The sequence below is a fragment of the Carassius auratus genome, chromosome 8 (assembly GCF_003368295.1).
Source record: "Carassius auratus strain Wakin chromosome 8, ASM336829v1, whole genome shotgun sequence".
NCBI classification, from domain to species: Eukaryota; Metazoa; Chordata; class Actinopteri; order Cypriniformes; family Cyprinidae; genus Carassius; species Carassius auratus.
Genome location: NC_039250.1, coordinates 14,788,678 through 14,810,288, shown reverse-complemented (window position 1 = coordinate 14,810,288; position 21,611 = coordinate 14,788,678). Strand labels below are relative to the sequence as shown.

At 36.8% G+C, this 21,611-nt stretch overlaps 1 protein-coding gene across 2 annotated transcripts in view; it reads right to left on the bottom strand.

Annotated features, from left to right (window-relative positions):
• Positions 1–2,964: 2,964 nt before the first annotated feature.
• slc15a4 (solute carrier family 15 member 4) overlaps positions 2,965–21,611 on the bottom strand; it is a 56,911-nt gene continuing 38,264 nt past the window's right edge. Inside the window, exon 9 of one of the 2 annotated variants that reach the window (XM_026269880.1) lies at positions 2,965–5,087. In XM_026269880.1, coding sequence (XP_026125665.1) covers positions 4,936–5,087 — 152 coding nt within the window. In that variant the 3' untranslated portion in view covers positions 2,965–4,935. The remainder of the gene's footprint in view (positions 5,088–21,611) is intronic. The other variant, XM_026269879.1, reaches the window with a different exon arrangement.

The following is a 21,611-nucleotide window of genomic DNA, read 5'->3' as shown; positions in this document are numbered from 1 at the left end:
ATATATATATATATATATATATATATATATATATATATATATATATATAATGTGGTGCAAGTATTCAATTATATTATCAATGATCACCAGTTTAATTATGCAATCATAAAAGTACATTTTAGCATACTTAAAAAAAGAGTACTCATTACAGTATAATTAATTATACTTTAAATTATATTAAACTAATTTATTAATAATAATTTATTATACTTTAAATTTATAATAAATGCAAACATTTGATCGTAGAAGTGTTTTTTATTTTCACTTAAGTGGGATTTAAGTAGATTTTTATATGTATTTTAACTGCAAAATTACAGTGTCTTTAAAATATGGTTAAACTGTACTGTTTCACTTTTCAATAATACCGCTTTTTGTTAGCTATTTTCTAGTAGTAATCAAACTTAAATATATCAAGGGTTATCCGTGGTTAAATGCTCTATTAAGCAATATCACACGAGCAAGAGTCTTTGGCAAGAGTTCTGTTGTTCTTTAAATAGCTTGGCTGTGGGCACGGGGCACAAATCAAATCTGTGCTGACATTCAGACTAACATGCTATTACGAGTGCCACACTACTCTTGGAATGGAAATGGAATAAAAGCAGATACAAGAAGATAATATTAAGTAACTTACAAGAACACAACTCAAAACAAACTCACAGCTGAACAAATTGTTGCATGAGCAATATGTAGTCAATGAACGAATCTATTGAATAATAGTGAGTCATTTTTAAAATCCCCACCACAAGTACATGTCTGAAACACGTCAACAGACAAGCAGAGTGACAAGTTCAGTGGAACAGTTTTAATGTCGTTTGACTGTGTATGAGTAGCTTATTTTTAAACAGTATGACATTCGACCAGTCAAAATTCTTATCTGTTTGGAGTTATGAACTAACTGTTGTTTCCGCATAGACTTTAAACATGTGTGTAGCAGGCATCTTTAGAATTTTGCCTTTGAACTTTTTTATGGTTGCATCACTGCTCATGAGTAATCAGCTGGTAATGTGGATTCACTTATTTTACAGTTAAGGTAAGTTATGTGAATTGTTCGTGCGGATGTTATAACAAATGTCAGTGGACCTGGAAGATTTTAAACAAGCGGCTCATTCATAAATTCGTATGACCTTACCTTCATTCTGTGGACAATGAGCACAGCTGAGAGGCGGGGCTACACACGCTGCATTAGTTCCCGCCCACTTTTTCCCGGGTATTTTTCCCCATTTATTTTTCCCATATGGATTGTCTTTGTTAAAGGGGTCATATGATGCCACTAAAAAGAACATTATTTGTTGCATTTGGTGTAATGGAATGTGTTTATGTGGTTTAAGGTCAAAAAAATATTATTTTTCCACATACTGTACATTATTGTTTCTGTTCTATGCCCCACCTTTTGAAATGGATACGTTTTTACAAAGCTCATCAGTCTAAAAAGCGAGGTGTGCTCTGATTGGCCAGCAATCCAGTGCATTGTGATTGGTCGAATAACTCAAGCGTGTGTTGGAAATGTTATGCCCCTTAACATATTATGATGCCCTGTCCAGCCGGAGCAACGAGAGATAAACATAAACCCCCTTATAAACGTGATATAAACATGATTTCTAGTCATGTTCTCTTTTTGGAAGGCCAAAGTATTTTCACTTTAACAGTGAAACAAACAGTGTCTATATGGCAGCAACAATATTACAATGAGAATAAAAAATACACCTTCTTTCTTTGGGTGGACATATGGGCGGCGCTATGCAAATCTTCCTACGAAGTGACATAAAGATTTGGTGGCTTGACCCCTTTAAAGCATTGTTAGCTATGAACCAAACCAAGAAGTTATACAAGTATGACTCGCCTTACAACATTTGAATTGCAAACAAGTTTACAAATCAGAGAAAAAGGCTTCAATACAGAGCTTCCAAAGAAAGAAACAACTTGTCACTTAATGAGAGTTCCATTATCTTCAACATGTCTAATATGGATTCTGATTAACATATTTTACACTGAAAAAAAAAAAATAATGTTCCGGTCTCACAATTCTGACAGCAAATAAATGACGTCAAGGCTATAATGTGACTGGTTATCAAGGCATAGGCTACATGACTTTTACACTTTCTCCAGTAGTAGAGCACTGAGGTTGGCATCTCCCCGTAATAAGAACATCTCTAATATAAATACGCCAGAATAAGTGACAAGGTTGCAGATTTAGCCGAAATAACACTGTCACTCAGTAAGGGCTAGCAAGTTTGCAGCCAACCACTGAATTGCACTATTCTATTAATATGGTAATCATATTTCAATTTAAAATATAAGGACTGCTTTAGGACTAATTATAGAAATTGATAAGCCATAGTTCATACAGCAGAAACCTGATTTATTTGCATTTTATATTACATCACAATTAAATGACAAACTTGTGTTCATTAAATTTACTCTTCAGAGCCAAAAGTTGAAGATATAAGTAGTTAGAATGAGAAGGTAGTTTAAAATGGCATTTGCAAATTTGAATGCAGCATGAATAGATATTTGCAAATATCAAAATGGGTTCATGTTAGACAAAATCATTTGGGAACACTGACCTTACACTGGATAACAGACTCCCAAAAACCATCCATAATTCATATACTGTGCTTACACCTTAAGCTCTTCTGCTTTTTTAAATAGAGCATAACACTGTAAAAAACGTGGAGGTGGTAGAAATACATAGGCTGTGTCAACAGTCTGACTCAGAGCGAGAGGAAGAAAAAGAGCTGTGGAGTTCAAACAGTTCGCTGACGGTCAGCGAAACCTTAGGAAACGACTCAGTCTGGATAGGCTTGGCTGAAGAGCCACGATGTTCTGATTTCATGCTCATCTGATGAAATCAGACAAATGCAATTGAATGTGAGAGACCACAAGGATTGCATATGAGCTAAGAATATGAGATAATGTGTAATAAATAGGAGACTCGTATTGAAACTCTTTTTCAGACACAAACACTAGAAGTCAAATGCATTTTATTGAACAACAACAAAAGGAAGAAACCATTTCATTTTAAACAAACAAAAGCATGTATGTTTCCACTGCACAAACTCAAAATGTATTTTTCAGAAAATGCTGAATTTTACTCTTTGAGAAAAACAGAAATATTTCACATTTAAAAAAAAAAAAACTTAAAATCAGCATTTGAATATGCCCAGTTAAAATGAATGATGCGATTTCCTTATACTGTATCTTTTAATATTTCACCATTTTGAATAGATTCATACTACTCTACTGTCAATACTGTTTGTCAAATCACATTCAAAAAGTTTTGATCACTCTGTTTTGAACTTGCTAATGTAAAATTGTAAGGATGATTTATCAGTTGCAAGGGTCATGTGGCATAACTCTGCCATTAAAGGCACAAGGTGTAACTGCTGAAAAAGTGCAAGAAAAACCACAGGAACTACCCGTGTATGAAAACACACAAAAAGAACCAGCACAGAAGCATAATGGGAGTGTTGTTACTATTTTGTTAAGCTTGTGGTCAAAGCAAAGACGGCAGACTTAGTTCATTAGATGTCAAAAACAGCAGCAAAAAGTGTTTGCATGAAAATTATATCAAGCAAGACGCCCTTCTACAGCATGATGACATTATGAAGCTGAGGTATACATTTTAAAGGATGTATCATAAGCCTGCATGTAAAATTCATGATTCTATACACTCAATTATAACCGTTATTTTCCACTAGAGATTAGTGCAAATGTAATCTCACTACATAGCCTCATTCGGATGTAAATCTGAGCTTGAGGTTTGTAGTTGATCAAAAAGCCTTATACAAATCTTAAAAGGTCAGGAATCATTACAAACAAGACGCAGGTGTTGCCAAAAGAAACACTATTCATTTGCATTTGCTGAGCTGTGTGCTTCATGATATCAGCACTCATATCACAACCACGATAAAGAGCAATGGACTGCTTGGCCTTACCACTTAAGATCAAAATCATTAAAAACAAGCTAACAGAAATCTAATGCCTGATAAAATATCTAAAAGTGAGAAACACTTGTAATGCCACTGGTTTAGTATCAAAGTTACAAATTTAAACAAACTGTTAAGGACACAATTATGAATTTGACTCTTAATAATAATAATAATAATAATAATAATAATAATTGTTCAAGTCTTTTGCACTGCAATTTTTATCAACTACTTCACTGATGATGTGAAAATTCTGCATGAAATTAATTGGCTACCATCTGAAATGAGTAGCCAATCATATTTGCCCTTTTTAGATAGCTAATTAGCATAAACAGCATAAAACAGAACCAATTGATATCTATTACAAATTTACAGTAAAGTGACCATATATACACAATACAGTGCAAATGGTGCCTGAATTAGAGGAGAAAAAATAATAATAATAAAAAAAAAATGAATTAATGTTTAAAAAGTACTGTTAAAATTGTTTAAAAAAGGTGTACCATAAACATGCCCAAAAGGACAACTTTAAATAAATCTTAACAAGAGTATTGACTTTGAGCATAAACTATGAATAGAAAAGGTTCAATAAATATTCATTTTAAACCAATGACCAATTGTACAACCCATCGTAAACAATTTAAAAACCACATTCATTTCATGAGCAAGTCAATTTGTAAATCTCATAGACACAGTCAAAACAACAAATATCCCCAAAGTATACACTTCAACAAGCACGCATTTCATAATCCAGTTCACTGTTGGAGTGGACAAACCTCTTATCCAACTATTTCATACGAAAATTGTGTAAGTAATTATGAACTTTTTTGTTTTGTTTTTTTACATTTTCTCGCTTGTTAAAATGGCAAGAGAACTGCCAGTTCCAGTAAACACAGGGGGCTTCAAGTGAAATATTTCAAAAGTCCAATATTTTCAAACTTCATTTTTGAAGGTTTGGCACATGATTTGTTGGCTGAGGTGAACGTACGGCTGGTGAGGATGATGGGGGTCATGAGTTGGTCAGAGATGCCCTGTGGCTCCCTGCTCTGGGCTTCTGCTTGTCATACTTCACAGACACGATGAGGAAGACGAGGAGTGTGACTCCCTGGATGGCAGCCAGGAGGAAGAAGTAGTAATTCAGTGTGCACTCGTTGATGTTACCTACAGAGAGAAGAAGAAGAAAAAACTCACTTTGATGTGAATTTCACAATACCAACATTTCAGTGCGGATAACAACCTCAGACATGATTTGGCGCACAGAGATCACGTAACCTCTGTATACTGGTTGAAACAGAATTTGAGTATCATTTCTTCAGAAGCAGGGCTCACATTTTTTTGATTTTGATTTAAAAATAACAAACCAAACAAAAAAAAACCAAGGTGATATTTAATATATTGTATAACTTTGGATAACAACTTTGGACCTTTTGTTCAATTTATCAGTTACTATTCCAGTAATTGCAATCACTTTTCCTGAAAACTTTTCTTTGAATGATACTTCTTAACATCCTTCATTTGCTCACTTGATCAGTGGCAAAATGTCTGATTAATTCTAAAGGCGTGTGTACAGGTAGGTAAAGAGAAACTGAACATCTGTGTGTACATGCTGCATTCATATGTCAAAAGAAAGCAAAAAGCATATGTTAGTGCTTGTTGGATCCCGAAGGCAATGGAGCGAACAGGCAATCTGCTGTCTTCATACTACCCTACAGCGGCAAGGAGCTTTAACTGATAGCATGTCTGTCCGCACTGCTTGTAAGCATCCATTGCAACCTGCGAGCCCATCTGACTCCGGTTTATTCAAGCAAAACCTAAACAAGCATTCCTTCTCCATCCAATCTCTCCTTCATTTCCCATCTCTATATAATGCTTGAGAGCAGATAGAGGGTTTACATCAATGCTTACAGGGGAACCATAAACAAAAAGCCACATCTTCACAGGATGAAGGAAGAGTATAATTCACCATCTTGGGAGCTTAAGTGAAGCACACTCGCTCCGATTCTGCTGGCATTACAGACTCCGAGCCCTCGGCCCTGAACTAACTCTCCTGCTGTGAGATGACTGTGTAGCATTACATTTAACCCTCTACTGACACTAAATTCTGTACACAAACACAATTGATTTATAAATGTTTCCTGCATTATGAACCATAAGTCTAAACCTCTCTCTCTTTCTCTCTCTCTGGACCGAGGGAAAAAGCTGCTTAACACTTCTGATCTGTTCAGAAGAGATGGTCAAACTTCCAGAGTTGAAGAGAAAGTCTTAATAAGTAGTTCAGCGAAGGGACTGTCGAGTCTCAGGAGTGTTTCAGACTAGCTAAAGCAAGGCCATGTAGCACTGCTTAGCATTACCTATTAGGACGTCTACAAACGTGTCTCCATATGAATGCATTAGCATTTAAATAGACATATTCACATGTCCACATCTTGCCTAAATAGGGTCACTGATTAGAACAAGGTATTACACTGTAGAGAGCGCTCTGCTTCAGTTTGAAGATGTCATTAGATAGAGGAAAAGATTCAGCATCTTTGCATAGCAACCAATTGGAGGAAAGAAAGATGAAAAAGGTCTTCTGACCCCCAGCTGAACCTTTGATGAACATCATGAGCAATTTCATGAAATATAATTATCTCCGGCCTCAAAGAACACATCTCAAGCAGTTCTTATCTTCTGCCAGATGAGGCAGTTGAAGACATGAAAGCATTGATCCATTACAGTATAAAGCTGCAATGCATTCCCATCCCAAACATGTCTGAACGAAGATCCAGACAGCAAAAATGTATTAAACATAACACACAGAACAAGGGTTGAAAGATTTCAGATGCTTACAGTGTACATAAACACAGTGTGTGTCCTGGAGGTCCACTTGCCACTCAACCTGGTCTCATGACAAAAACGTGCTTCTGGGAACTTTTTTGCAAGACAAACAATACATACTGCCATGTTTGTTTAGTGAAATATTCAATGTGAAATGTCCACTGGGTGGCACATTTTTTTTTTATATCTGCACCACACCTAAACCTACTCAATAGTATGATCAAAAGCAAATGTGACTTAAAAACGCAATCACAAGCATGTCTTTTTAGCTTGTTTTTCAATTAATCATCTTTGAGCTCTTTCATTGTCATGTTTTTCATGGAATTCGTACCCAATGATTCCGCATCCTACGTAAGTCCAAGTCTGTCCCGGCTGAGCTACCGAGAAAGTTGTAATGTCCGGAAAGTGAAGAATATGGAGCTATAATCATACTATGTACTTCGCTGTTTTATCACATCGCGTATTCATTTCTGTAGGAAACTGCAGTGATATGTAGTTATTGGTTAGTATTTCACGTCTTATGAAAATTTTCCCAGCTCCAACCCTCCATAAGGACGTAAGGAGGAATGACAACAGTAGAACTGTTTTTGCACTTGTTTTCTTTGTTTATTTCTTTAGTTTTTTGGAAATAAATTTTTACATTTATGTTGGTTCACACTTCCTCCTTCTTGAGTCTACAAACCGTGTAACAGAGGGCCTTTCAGAGACATGATCTGGCACCCTTGCCATAGAGTGCCCTTTCAAGTTTTCAAAGATGTATTTGGGCAATTATTTCAATTGCTTTGTGAATTTCTGAGCTGCATTACATGGACATAGGATCGCCCTCTTTGATGGCCTGAAGTCTTTTTTCACATGGGTTTAAATCCAACATGACCCTATCCCATCCCTGTCTCAATCTTCAATCATTCCCCTTCTCTTCTACACAGTCTCCATCCAATAAAATTGGCAAGCCATGTTATGGCTACAGGAACTTTCTGATCAATTTCTCTGCTGCTTTAATATACTCCGTAGCAGCAGTCGCTCCCCAATGACAACAAATGTTCCAAGCAGGTAGACAGTTTGACTGAGAGAGCAATAGAGCTCAGGATCTTGCTGCCCTCCAGCAAGAGAAAACAAATGCCCCTGACTTTGAAAAATGCTGCATTTACAATACCCACATGCCAGAGTAAGGCTAACAACAAACCAACAATCAATACCCTTAAACGGTCCCCTTTCACGCCACAGGCTACTCCAACTCATGGAAATAAAAAGAGTAAAATATGGCTTGCTATTGTTTTAAGTTTGTTTCCCCTATCCATGGTGTTGTGCGTTGGCGGGTGACGTGGCTGTTCTTCCTATGCTTCTGGGAGATGACATGATTTAACAGCAGCGCTTGGCAGGATGTGGAGGTGCTGGTCGCCTCACTGAAAGGCAAGGCCTTAAAGAATAGTCAGTCAAAGGACAGCGTGGGAGATATATCACGGCGACACGCTCTGGGAAGATTGCTTGCACTTCCCTCAGGAAAGTGGCAGCTGTCACAGATTTTTGCGGCATTTGGGCAGTAATGGAGAAATAAACATCACTGGAGCACAGCTGCATTTTCCTTATGCGAATCTCAAACAGGAAAAGCAATGAAAGGATCAGAGAAATTTGTAGGATGCGAAATGGCGATCTTGCACTAAGAAAGAGTTAAAAACTCATCCTTTCAGTTTTCATAAAAATCAATCACATACATCATGCTCTATGTATAAAAGGAAATCCAAAAATAGATATCCGTTAGGGTTAGGGTTAGGGTTCACACTATATGCATAGTTATTTCATTTGATTAATAATAAGACCATTCTAATCCTCAAGTCTGATGACATATTGTATAATAATAGTTTGAGAAGGTGTAACTTTGACTGGTATTCATGAATTTTCCCCTATACTACAGTCCTCTTACGCAGAAGTATCCTTTGCTCTCCATCGTTACAGTCCACATGCCCTCATTTCACATCACATTGCACGTTTAGTCTTATATGGCAGCTACACAAATATAACAGCAGGCACCTGGAAGTCTCACTCCACAAGGGCCTGAACTGTATTCGTCTTGCTGCAGGCCCTCTGCAGTCCATCATCAAATGATTTTACTAACCTTTCCTTGGCATGTAGTCCCGTATGACACACATGATGCTCTTTGTGCACATTTAACAAATATGGGTATTTATCTCGTGTGCTTCAAAAGGGTATACCTGTCATATGTGAGGGCTTATCTGGGGTAATTGGAGAAGCTGGAGAATTAAAGATGGAGCAATAAAAGGAGATGTATGAGAAAGAATCTGGCCAACACTACGAGAATGTGGCAGCTCCATTGGGCGGCTCGCGTCACCAGGCCTAACCAGTCTCCAGTCTTTCAAATTAATCGACTGAGACCTTTTATCCACTTTAAAAGAGTGGCAGAAGCAGGGAAATGTGAGGGGAACATTAGAGGAGTCAAAGTATGAGAGACAGATGCGCAATCATATGTTAAAAAGAAAAAAAAAGTTAGCAGACAGACAATGTAGAAAACCACAAGTGCATTTGCATATGCAATCTTACTCTGATTGTGCTTAACAAAAGTGTGTAAGTTCATGTCAAACTATGTTTTATAGGTGAGTAAAACATGGCTGTTTTCTAACAGGTCTTTCCAACACTTTCTATGGTTCTAGCATAGAGTGCATTAGTGCCTTACCAGTTTTTCAGCAGCCTTGGTTCTGGAAGTATCTTTCCCATATGTTTTTTTTTTTTTTTAATTATAACCCATGAACCAACCCATCCAGCTAAGAGTATATAACATAACAATAATAACATTACAAGCTTTGATTTGAAGTAAAATATATATAAAAATCTCTCTCTCTCTTTCTATATATGCACACACATTTTTATGTATGAATTTCAAGTCAACAGCACCTTTAGAAATATATTTACTGAGAAAAATGGTGGTCCAATACTTATTTTACCCGTTGTATATATATTTGAAAATCATAAATAAATCCTTTGAAAAACCATAAAGAAATAAATCGAGAAACTAGGGAAACTGACTTTTACATCATTCACAGTGCTTTTATGGAATAGGTCAGGTGAAAGGAAGCAATTCCTTTGCCACTATTTGCTTGCGATTCTGATAGGTGGATATTTCTTTGCATCCAAAAAAAAAAAGAAAAAAAACTATCCTGTATATAAAAAAAAAAAAAAAAAAAAAAAAAAAAAAATATATATATATATTTATTGCACTTGTAGCTTCAAGCGCTTAGGTTTAGATGTAGATGCTATTGAATGTTTGGTGATCTTGTGCATAAACAAAATTATATCAACACTTTATGGTTTACTTATTTTTATATTTTTGGATCCAAATGCTGTACTATTTCAGAAGATCTGTAACAGTACCCCTACCATGTAACAGTGCAAACAAGAATAGCTGGAATAACTCATCAATGGCAGGAAGGGCATCATAAATGATGGGACATCTTGCCAATGGCTAGGAAAGAGTTAAGAATTAAGTAGCAATAATGTGGTCTTATAGCCTCAACAAAAGCATATAACAATGATTGATACCCCATAGCTCACAGCTCTGTCTCTAACAGTCTATAAGTTAAATATAAAAATCAATTCCCCTGTGGAGAAAATGAACAGGATTTTTTACTTTAGGCAATAAGAGCAATGTTTCGCATTAGAGTGACCATATTGACACCATTCACAGAAATTAACCCAATTTCACACAAATAACACGCCTCGGCATCCATATCCATTTCTTTGGACCAACCTCTTAATGTGGTTTCTGTTTTAAACAATTAAAGCGCTCTTCCACAAAAAAGCACTATTACTTTCTTTTGTCCAGCACTGAGTGTCCAGCACACACAGACAGACACGCACAGCACTTGACCTGAGAGTTCAGGGAGTGTCTGCCGTGCTTCCTCACTCCTGCTGAATAATACATACTGCACAAGTAAAACAATGTGCTCAGCAGGGAAGCCATAAGCTTTGAGGAGGAAGTTTGTCTGCTGATCAATACAACTCTCCAAACACACTGCTATAGAGCAGACTGAGGGGACACATATTGGTTTAATTAACGCATAGGCAAGGTTAGAGACGGGAGGAAAGGAGAGAACAAGTCATCAGAATTTGTGATTTCAACTTTCTAGTTTTAGAAACTAAGGGATGACTTGACTTGAAGCTCTTCAAGTATTTAAAAGGACAGTTCGCCCAATAATGAACATTGTCATCATTCACTTTCCCTCACATTATTCTAAACTCGTACTCTCTTTCTCATGAGCGAAACAAAAGGAGAAGTTAGGCAGAATGTTCATGCTGCACTTTTCCATAGCATGTAACCATGAACGTGTATGACCATATGTTTAAAATGAATACCCATCTGCAGTGGTGTGGACAGAAACACTCTTTAAGGAGAAATAACCACACAGATCATAAATCATATATTAGTGCAAACCATGAACATATTCATAAGTCCATAAAGGCAATTTTTTTTTGTCACAGGGACAGAAGTGCTAGTTAGCTTTGTTGTGGTTTGTCTTAATTTATTTCTCAATGCTTTTGCTGGCCACACACTCTACATTAAAGACACAACAGGCTGCCAAACACTCGCAGAGTTTCCAATTACGTCCACAAAAGACAAAACAAGAGCTGCCCATAAAAGACATTAACTGGCCTCATAAATGTTTGGCAGACTAAGAGAGAAATGTGGAGATTGAAAAAGTGCAGCTTGATTTATTTAGGTGGAACTGTATAAAGAAGACACTGTAGAGGAAAAAGACAACAGGATACTTCAAATTTACTTCACAGTTTCAGTTTCAATTGATTTGCTTTTTAATTGCGGAGCCTATTCCAAATCAAGCCATAATGCATCCATAATGCAACTATCTATAAAGCTGACCAAGGCTGCATTTATTTGATCAAATAAGTAAAACATTTAATGTTCACTTTTTTTTTTTTTAAAGAACAGTTTTCTATTTAAATATATGTTTTTAAATACCATTTAATTCTGTGATGGCAAAGCAGCCATTTTTTGATAGGTCTCTTTGACCAAAACAAATCACGAAGCGAGACAGACAAAGGTCAGAGCAAACGTCTTAGCTTTCAACACGCAGAAATGCATCCTAACAAATAAGCATGATGCTCACATCACAACAGCTCTTTCCCCTCTTGGCTCTATCTGTGTGTGCCTATCCCAACAACAATATTTCAGCACTACTCGTCCTGATGCCTTGACAGATTTCCTACAGGAGATTACACGAGTCAGCACACAGAGTTCAATGCCATTTGTCAGGCTCTGCAAATGCAGAGATGTTCATATTTTATGACTCTCTTGTCCATGGGTGGGGGGAATGGGGGGGATTTCTGTAAGCAGCAATGTCAAAATCATTAATAAATAGTAACTATGGAGTCAATTTAACGCCGTATATACATATCTATTCATTTATTTGCAACGCTGCTTTTATTCTGTGTCAGTCTAGTCTGAGCTTGCGATACCATTTTTCCTTTGTGCTTCACTTTTCTGCACGTCTCTCTTTGTTGCACTGTTTTGACGTGGGGGTGGAGTCAAGGGACGGGGGCGTGTACAAAATGCATCCCTGGAAGTGACGTCATCGGCCCGAGATGCAGCTAATAAAGTAATCCATATGAAAACAACGCAATATCTGTTTTTCATGTCTCCCTTCGTCATATCTAATGTGACCATGCCCCCGCGCTGAACGCGCTATTCAGATTCAAACTGAAGCGCGCGGCTTGAATACACCCACAAAGAAGAAAAAGCAGCGAGACTGTTCAAGTTTTTTATTTTACTGTTTGCTTTGCGGTGAGAGGAATAAGACGTAATTCACCCAAAAAAGATGCTAACGCATTGTTTACCATGACGTTGTGTGCGGAACAACCAATCAAAACTATGTTAGTCGACCAATCAGAACACAGTATGCTACCGAAAGGTGGGGTTTAAGGAAACAGAATTTTTTGAACAGCTTCGCGCGAACCGTTTGGGGGATCTCTGAGAATTTAGGTAATTTTCAAATGATATTTTGACAAAATGACAATGTTTTTTAAACCTTGGATGGATTTAAACCTAATGTACAGGACTTATAAACAGTGATAGGAAGCTTAGAATTTTCATCTTACTGGCTCTTTAATCCTCATTTGAGTGTGCACGTGCGTGCGTGTATGTGAAATGTGGTGCTGAAGTGAAATAGCAGGGCAGTTTGAATAGCCGATTTATAATAGGCCGCCCAAAAAAACTAAAACAAATACTATTATTATTATTAATACATTGATAGGAGAATGAGCATAATATCTATCATCTTGACTATCAACAGAGTCATCTGCTATCGTCAATACACGATACTATCATCTACTGGCAACAACCCAAGGCTGAAACATGAATACTGTAATATAAATTAGATTTACATGTATTTACAGAAGTATGGGACATCTAAAATAATAAATACACTACAAAAGTGTATTTACATGGATAATACTTTTCAAAAAGGTGCACGTGACAATGAAGACTGGAGTAATGATACTAAAAATTCTGCTTTGCAATCATAGAAATAAATAACATTTTAAATATACTCAATTACAAAATGGTTTATTTTCAATTGTAATAATATTAAAAAAATTACCATTTTTAAAATAAAAAAATAAATGCAGCCTTGGTAAGCCAATTAGGCTTCTTTCAAGAACATAAAACAAATCTTTATAACCAACTTTTGAACTGTAGTTGATGTATCCATAGGGCCTTGTTAAATGGCTTGAGGCAAGGTACAGAATAAAGCTGACACAAACATGTTCCACTATTATCTCCTTGTTCTCCCTCATATTCTTTTGTCGGCACTCTTTTGAAAGCCACCTTTCTTTCCTTTTGTCATATTCAGTGAACGCACTCTCTCTTTTCCTAAAACTCTTGGCCTCTATTAAAGCATTGACATTTCTGTAAGTGGCAGATACAGATTCTAGACCAGGAAGAGAGGGTCAAGTCCGCGGGCCCTCTGGTTCTTTGCATGTTTTTAAACTGACCTGAGATCAGACAGACTCGCATGTCAAGTTTCACCCTGTAGGAAAAAATAAAACCAGAGGAGCACCCTGGGACTCTAGAGAAGAGATTTGAAAGAATTCATTTTACCAATACCGTGAGGCAGAGCCGAGCCTGGTGACACCTGCAGTCCCACAGATAAAATAAAGGATGACGGGAAAATGTCTCTGAAAATATTTATCAAAGCCTACATCATACGTTGGTGAAAAAGTAATAAAACTTCAGGGAACTAGAGCAAAAGGTTTGTTAAAAAAGTTTGTTGCAAAGAGCACATCATCTTACCCAACAGTAACTTTTTTCTGCACATGGAGCAAAATCACCTTCAATAGCACATATGCCCTATCCGGAAGAGACCAGTTTTCTAAACGATGTTTAATTACTTGATAATTATCATCTGATGTCTGTGATTTTGTATTGATTCGCACAGGCTAACATCTTGTTTATTACATAGGTAGGAATGTTTGTTTTCTAGATAAAAAAGGTGCATAGAATGTATTAATATTGTATATTCATATTTTAATATTGATATTAAAATAGTCATATACATTTATGTGATTTGCATTAATTTTATATTACTTTTTTGTCAAATGCCATTCATTTTGACAGATTTAGTTAGTCAAAAACACATGAGGAGAAGCACTGTGATAAAAGAATATCTGCAATCACAGACATTTCCATTCGGATGGGATTAGATTTCTCAGAGGAACATAAAGTTAGCTTTTTTTTTTAAGTTAGGTTTTATGATAAAAACACAGACTTGGCAGATTTGGATGAAATTAATCGCAAAGAAAATCTGGGAAACAAAAATAGATTCTTAGAGCAAAGTACAAAAAGTAGACTATTTTCAAAATGAAAAGGGTGCATTACTTGAATGACTAGTTGATTGATCAAGATGATTCAATAGCTCACCCAAAAAAGAAAATTCTGTTATCATTTATTCACTTTCAAGTTGTTCCAAACCTATATACATTTATTTCTTCTGCTGAGCACAAAAGACGACATTTTGATTAAACTTAAGGGTGAGGAAATGATGACAGAATTATAATTTTTGGCTGAACTACAGGACAACTTCTATCACTATGCTGGTTTCAAGTTCACTTGACCAAGATTAGGTTTCTTAGGGGAACTTGACATAAGATGCAACAACAACAGAATTGGACAGAATGCTGGAGTCTTCAGATGTGTTTTTAAAAGTTATTTTAACCTGACATTTTAAAGCGCAGTACTCATGGAACAAGACACTCAAAGAAAACCATACAAGTTGTGACACATGAAAAATGCATGAACTGAAATTTCTTTTTTACGACATTATACGATTATTTACGACATGTAAAGTACACTACAAATATCCCAAAAAGGAAAAAGAAGAACTTCTTCGATCAAATTGAGTGCAAGGTGTCTGTCCTTTGCCTTTAGCATGCCAAAAGCAGGATTAGCATGGCTGTACGACAGGTTGCAGATTTACACCTGCTAGCCTATGGGGACCATGAAAGCTCTGTGGTGATCAGAACGATAAGTCATCCCAAACTGAAGCTGATAGCCCTGTGGGCCAACTGCCTCCAGTGCTACAAAGATTATCGCCAAGTGCCGTAGGATTTTAACAGTAAGAGAGTATGTTGAACTCACCCTCGCATGCAACCTAAGAGGTAGGTTTGATCTGCTAAAAGGTATATTTGGAGGACGTTCAAATTTGAGAAAATAAGTTCTAGAGAGTGTGTTACAGAGCTGAAAGCTGGGTAATCACGCCCTGCAGCTAGTGATTAGATTAATACCTGGGCGTCTGATCCCATAAAAGTTGGAGTCTGTATATGCATCCGCAGGCACGCCACAGGCTTGGATAGCGCCTGTGTGTACATACACTTTGAAAGTTCTCTACTCAACACTGCATAATTCGCTCTCTCTGTTCGTTTCCTGCAGAGTCCAACACCACAGGACACAAAGAGAGAGAACAATAAGGGAGTAACCAGCAGAGATAAAGAATAACATTATGCTGCTGTCCAAAAATTTTAAATAACAACATGAATCCCAGACCGATCCTTCCTATTGTTCAGACACAAAGTCATCCTCTGCATCTTATTCAGATTTCACAAACGTGTGATAGTCTGCAGGTGTCTCTTCTTCATCACTTGGAGGAAGACACAATATGAAAGATATAAATAATTTGCAGGTTTGAATCTGGCTCACATCATATCCTTATCCAGTACACCTTCACTTTTCTGCATGACCTCTATTCCTCTCTCTACTTTCAACATAAAGTGGCAAAAAGAGAAGAGAATATCATAGTCATATACAGTAACTGGTATTTAGGCCGATGGTACTCAACTGGGCATTGCAGGTTTGAGTCTGGCTGCATCACATCCCGATTCGGTTTCTTCTGCTTCACATAATAAACTGTCCTTAAAGGCCATGACAAACCATACTGACATCAAAGTAGTAGTGGTGACACTTAGTTTGGGACACAAAACTTGGTTTGAACACACAACAAAGATTACAGTCAATGGCAAATGCATGAGAGGAAATAACTCTGCCCACCAACAGGTGTCAGCTCACAAGCTGCGAATTCTTAATATTTTGAATATTAATCACGTTGATCACTTCCTTCGTTCCAGATGGCCATGTCATTAGTTGTCAACCTATATGTCACCATGGCCAATATATATCAAATTATACTTAGCTTTTTTTGTAATTATCAGCATCACCCAATCATTTTTTTCCTGTTGAAGCCATATGTCAGAACTTTTATTTTGACAGTGCTGAGAATTCCAGCACCTCCCTTTCACCATCTTGTTTTAGTTTATTATCTCGGTTTAACAGATCTGACAGGTACAGGTCTTTGAATTTGACTTTATTGAAAGGATATATTCTCAAACGCTTAATGTTTTTGCACCATTTGTTTAATGAAAATAGTCCCAAACAAAGATCATAGCAGAACAGTAATGCATCTCTGAGCAGCAGACTGGTGTTTTGTTAATGAATTATTTTTTTGATTCATAAGGATTATAAGAACAGGCACTTGCATCATTCTTGAATGAATCAGCCATCTGAACGAACGGTTTGCAGGCATGCTTCAATGACTCTTTAATTAAGATATTCACTTGCTGCCATTTACTGATGGTTTACTTTTATAGTAGCTTATCTTTGCATTTTTTCCAACATTTCATAATTGTGTATAAAAAAAAAAAAACTGTGCAAATGCATCTGAATGCCACTCCAGCCAGTTCGGTTTCTTATGCAGTGGAAAAATTAGCTTTGTAGATACTAATTTCATATGTTTGGTAACAGCCCTATATTATCTTATCAAATTCTTATATTTAAATAATAATTTCACTTAATGTAATATGAAAGATGATGCATGCATTTAATACTGTAAGGGAAAAATGCCCTTTAAATAGGCCAAAAATGACCTGGAAATACATTTTTGCATGAAGTATTAAGTCACATAAAACATAATTTCCCAACAACAATATAGTGGCCAGTAAAAATACTGAGTGGCTTGTAAATTTGGAAAAATACCAGCCACAGTGCCCGGTGAACAAGAAGTTTAAGAAGTCATACAATTTAAAACTTTCCTTTCTATTTGGAGTGTTACAAGCTCTTGATGAGATAACCACTACTACCTAAAACTGCTCATTCTAACACGCCCTCACGTCTACGTCATGATGTGGGGAAATTTGCATAATGCCGTCCAAATGTTCAAAAAGAAAGAAGGCGTAATTTTTTTTCTTGCTGTTGCCTCCAGTGCCATGTTGTAAAGATGCTGTTTTGTTGTGAAAGCGAAGCTACTTTGTTTGGCCTTACAAAAGAGGACAAAACTAGAAATCTGTGGTTACGTTGTATTTACAACACTGTTGTATTCAACCTAAACATTCAGATGTGTGCAGTGCATATTATGGAAGACGAGGAATGTTTCACGTTAGAATAGCCTACAATGCCAGTGTCTGTTTCTATAAGTGGGGCAGTTCCTGTCCTTCTGACTCACAGTCTGTAAGTACGCCTACATATTTAAAGAATTTTAAAGAAGTTTTGAGCAGTGTAAAGTAGAGCTTGTTGTTGGTTTGTTTCTCAGATTACAAATGCAGACATAGTTTTATGTGTCCGCGGCGCGATACACAATACAGCGCGAAAAAACACAGTATAAGTAATTTCCCCTTCTCGGGGAGTAGTGAGCAAGGAACACGGTGTAGGGATCATATCAATCGGAACGCAGTTAATGCATATAGCTCTCTTCTTACTGATTATGTGAATGTGAATCAGGTGTGTTAACTAAGAGAGACATGCAAAATATACAGAGCAGGGCGGCGCGAGAATTGGGTTGGGAACTGCTGTGGCAAGGGGCGTAACATTTCCGTCACACGCATTGGATAGCTGGCCAATCAGATCACACCTTGCTTTTCAGAACAATGAGCTTTGTAAAATTCAACACGTTTCACAAAGGTGGGGCATGGAGGAGAAACAATAATGTGTTGTTGTTTTTTTACCTTAGACACATTGCATTACACTAAAATACACAAAACAACGTTCTTTTTAGCAGCGTTATGATGTTAAGCTCTGTATACCTTCATAGAATATCTATATTTTACAAATTTATAATTTATCAAGTTTTTTCCATTTTCATATTTTTTTTATTATAGTAATTTAGTAAATATTGCCAAATAAATAAGGAAATAGTTATGCTTGTTTGCTTTCCTATGTTTAAACTGTTGTGGTTTCATACAATTGCATTATATAGGCCATCAGCTACCACATGCTCCCTAGGATATTAGCAGTGCCCATTAAAAAAATTTTTTTTATGAAAATATCTGTGAATTGGAATGTTAAGGCAAAATAAAGATGTAAAATTCAAAGAGAATTTGGTGTGTGCGCTCTTGACTTTATCATTTTCTGTCCTCTTTCTTGCCTATAATATCACTAAAAATGGATAAAAAAAAAAGAGAAATAGAAATGTGTTACAATTCAGATTAAAGCATGTGGTGCTCATATGGACATTGCAGATTTGAGTCTAACTGTTCAATCAGAGTCTATTCTCTTTCTTCTACTTCTCATTTCCTGTCCTCTCTCTTCTTTCACTAAAAGTGGAGGGGGAAAAAAGTGACATATAATTCATATTAAGACCCACTCTAATATCCCAATGATGCTTGCCAAACAAACAGAGCAAAGAGGGACAGATTTAAAGTACATGCACTTTCACTGCTGCCATTAGCAGAAATGCCTCACACCTGTCTTGGTGTGCTGTATTAATGGGTGCTGAAGTAGTTTGTGCGTAAACTGTTCATTTGCCTCAGATATGCAGAATAGGTAGGAGTACATCTGGACCATTGAGCTGTCATTGCGATGGAAATCACATCCATCTAGTGTCTCCTTTGTGCTATTCATCGTCCCCGCTGCAACAGATTTACAAACCGATCCTGGTGTAAGCCTGAAATGACCATCAATTACCATGTGCATTCATAATACGAGACCTGGCACTCAGGCATGGCTTTCTTTCCCCTGACACTTCAAAAGTTAACTTTACTCCAGACAAAATGAAACTGCCTTTGACAACACATGTAACAGAATGTGCTACATTTCTATTTCTCTGATTATTCAGCAGAAAATGTAGGACAGGACTTGATTTACTTTAATTGGATTTGAATGGATCCTGAAAAGTGGGTGGGGTGAAATACAGGCTCTGAAATTATTGGTTGACATTTCTTTCTTGCCATTAGGATGAACTGTAGAGTTATTACAAGTTTATTTAAACAACCAAATGTATTGACGATTGATTTATGTACAGGTGCTGGTCATATAATTAGAATATCATCAAAAAGTTGATTTATTTCACTTATTCCATTCAAAACGTTAAACCTGCATATTATATTTATTCATTACACACATACTGATTTATTTCAAATGTTTATTTCTTTTAATTTTGATGTTTATAACTGACAACTAAAGAAAATCCCAAATTCAGTATCTCAGAAAATGTGAATATTGTGAAAAGGTGCAATATTGAAGACACCTGGTGCCACACTCTAATCAGCTAATTAACTCTACACATCTGCAAAGCCTTTAAATGGTCTCTCAGTCTAGTTCTGTAGGGGACACAATCATGGGGAAGACTGCTGACTTGACAGTTGTTCAAAATATGGCCATTGACACCTTGCACAAGGAGGGCAAGACACAAAAGGTCAATGCAAAAGAGGCTGTCTGTTCACAGAGCTCTGTGTCCAAACACATTAATAGAGAGGCGAAGGGGAGGAAAAGATGTGGTAGAAAAAAAAAGTGTACAAGCAATAGGGATAACCGCACCCTGGAGAAGATTGTGAAACAAAACCCATTCAAAAATGTGGTGGAGATTCACAAAGAGTGGACTGCAGCTGGAGTCAGTGCTTCAAGAACCAATATGCACAGATGTATGCAAGACATGGGTTTCAGCTGTCGCATTCTTTGTGTCAAGCCACTCTTGAACAACAGACAGAAAAGTCTCGTTTCAAAAAGGATTGGACTGCTGCTGAGTGGTCCACAGTTATGTTCTCTGATGGATCTCTTTGGAAGTCAGGTTCCCAGAGTCTAGAGGAAGAGAGGAGAGGCACACAATCCACGTTGCTTGAGGTCCAATGTAAAGTTTCCACAGTCACTGATAGGTTTGGGGTTTTGTGTCATCTGCTGGTGTTGGTCCACTCTTTTTCTGAGGTCCAAGGTCAACACAGCCGTATACCAGGAAGTTTTAGAGCACTTCATGCTTCCTGCTGCTGACCAACTTTATGGAGATGCAGATTTCATTTTCCAACAGGACTTGACACCTGCACACAGTGCCAAAGCTACCAGTACCTGGTTTAAGGACCATGGTATCCCTGTTCTTAATTGGCCAGCAAACACGCCTGACCTTAACCCCATAGATTTTCTATGGGGTATCGGGAAGAGGAAGATGTGATATGCCAGACCCAAGAACGCAGAAGAGCTGAAGGCCACTATCAGAGGAACCTGGGCTCTTATAACACCTGAGCAGTGCCACAGACTGATCGACTCCACGCCACATTGCTGTAGTAATTCAGGCAAAAGAAGCCCCAACTAAATATTGAGTGCTGTACATGCTCATACTTTTCATTTTTGTACTTTTTAGTTGGCCAAGATTTCTAAAAATCCTCTCTTTGTATTTTTCTTAAGCTATATTCTAATTTTCTGAGATACTGAATATGGGATTTTCCTTAGTTGTCAGTTATAATCATCAAAATTAAATGAAATAAACATTTCAAATATATCAGTCTGTGGGTAATGAATGAATATAATATACAAGTTTCACTTTTTGAATGGAATTTGTGAAATAAATCAACTTTTTGATGATATTCTAATTATATGACCAGCACCTGTAATTCTATGGATATTTATTTAAGAAATCAGGGGTCCATTTTGATTTAATCTCCACATATGATATAAAGTATACGATTTTAAAATCAATTTGACAATGGAAACTGGTCCAATACAAAAAAATCTTGAAGTAGCATTATGACAGACTAAGCAATATTTTAAGTTAATAATTTGTATGTCACTGTATATCACAATAACTGCTGTCTGTAGTTGTTTAAGCACAATAAAGATGGCTTTCTGAAAGAAGGAAGCAGAGCAATGCTTGCAATGTTTGAATCCGTGTCTGATGGATCTTTTCTATCAGATTTTTCTATACGTCATCAATCATTAAAAAGGCCAACAAAATATGGCACTTTTCATTGGGAAGAATACACACTAGACATAAACATTGGCCAAATGGGCAATCACCTCTTGGGTTTAGTTAGAGATGACTGCACTCAAGCTGTCGTACGTGCACACACACATAAAATACACATCATCCATCAAGC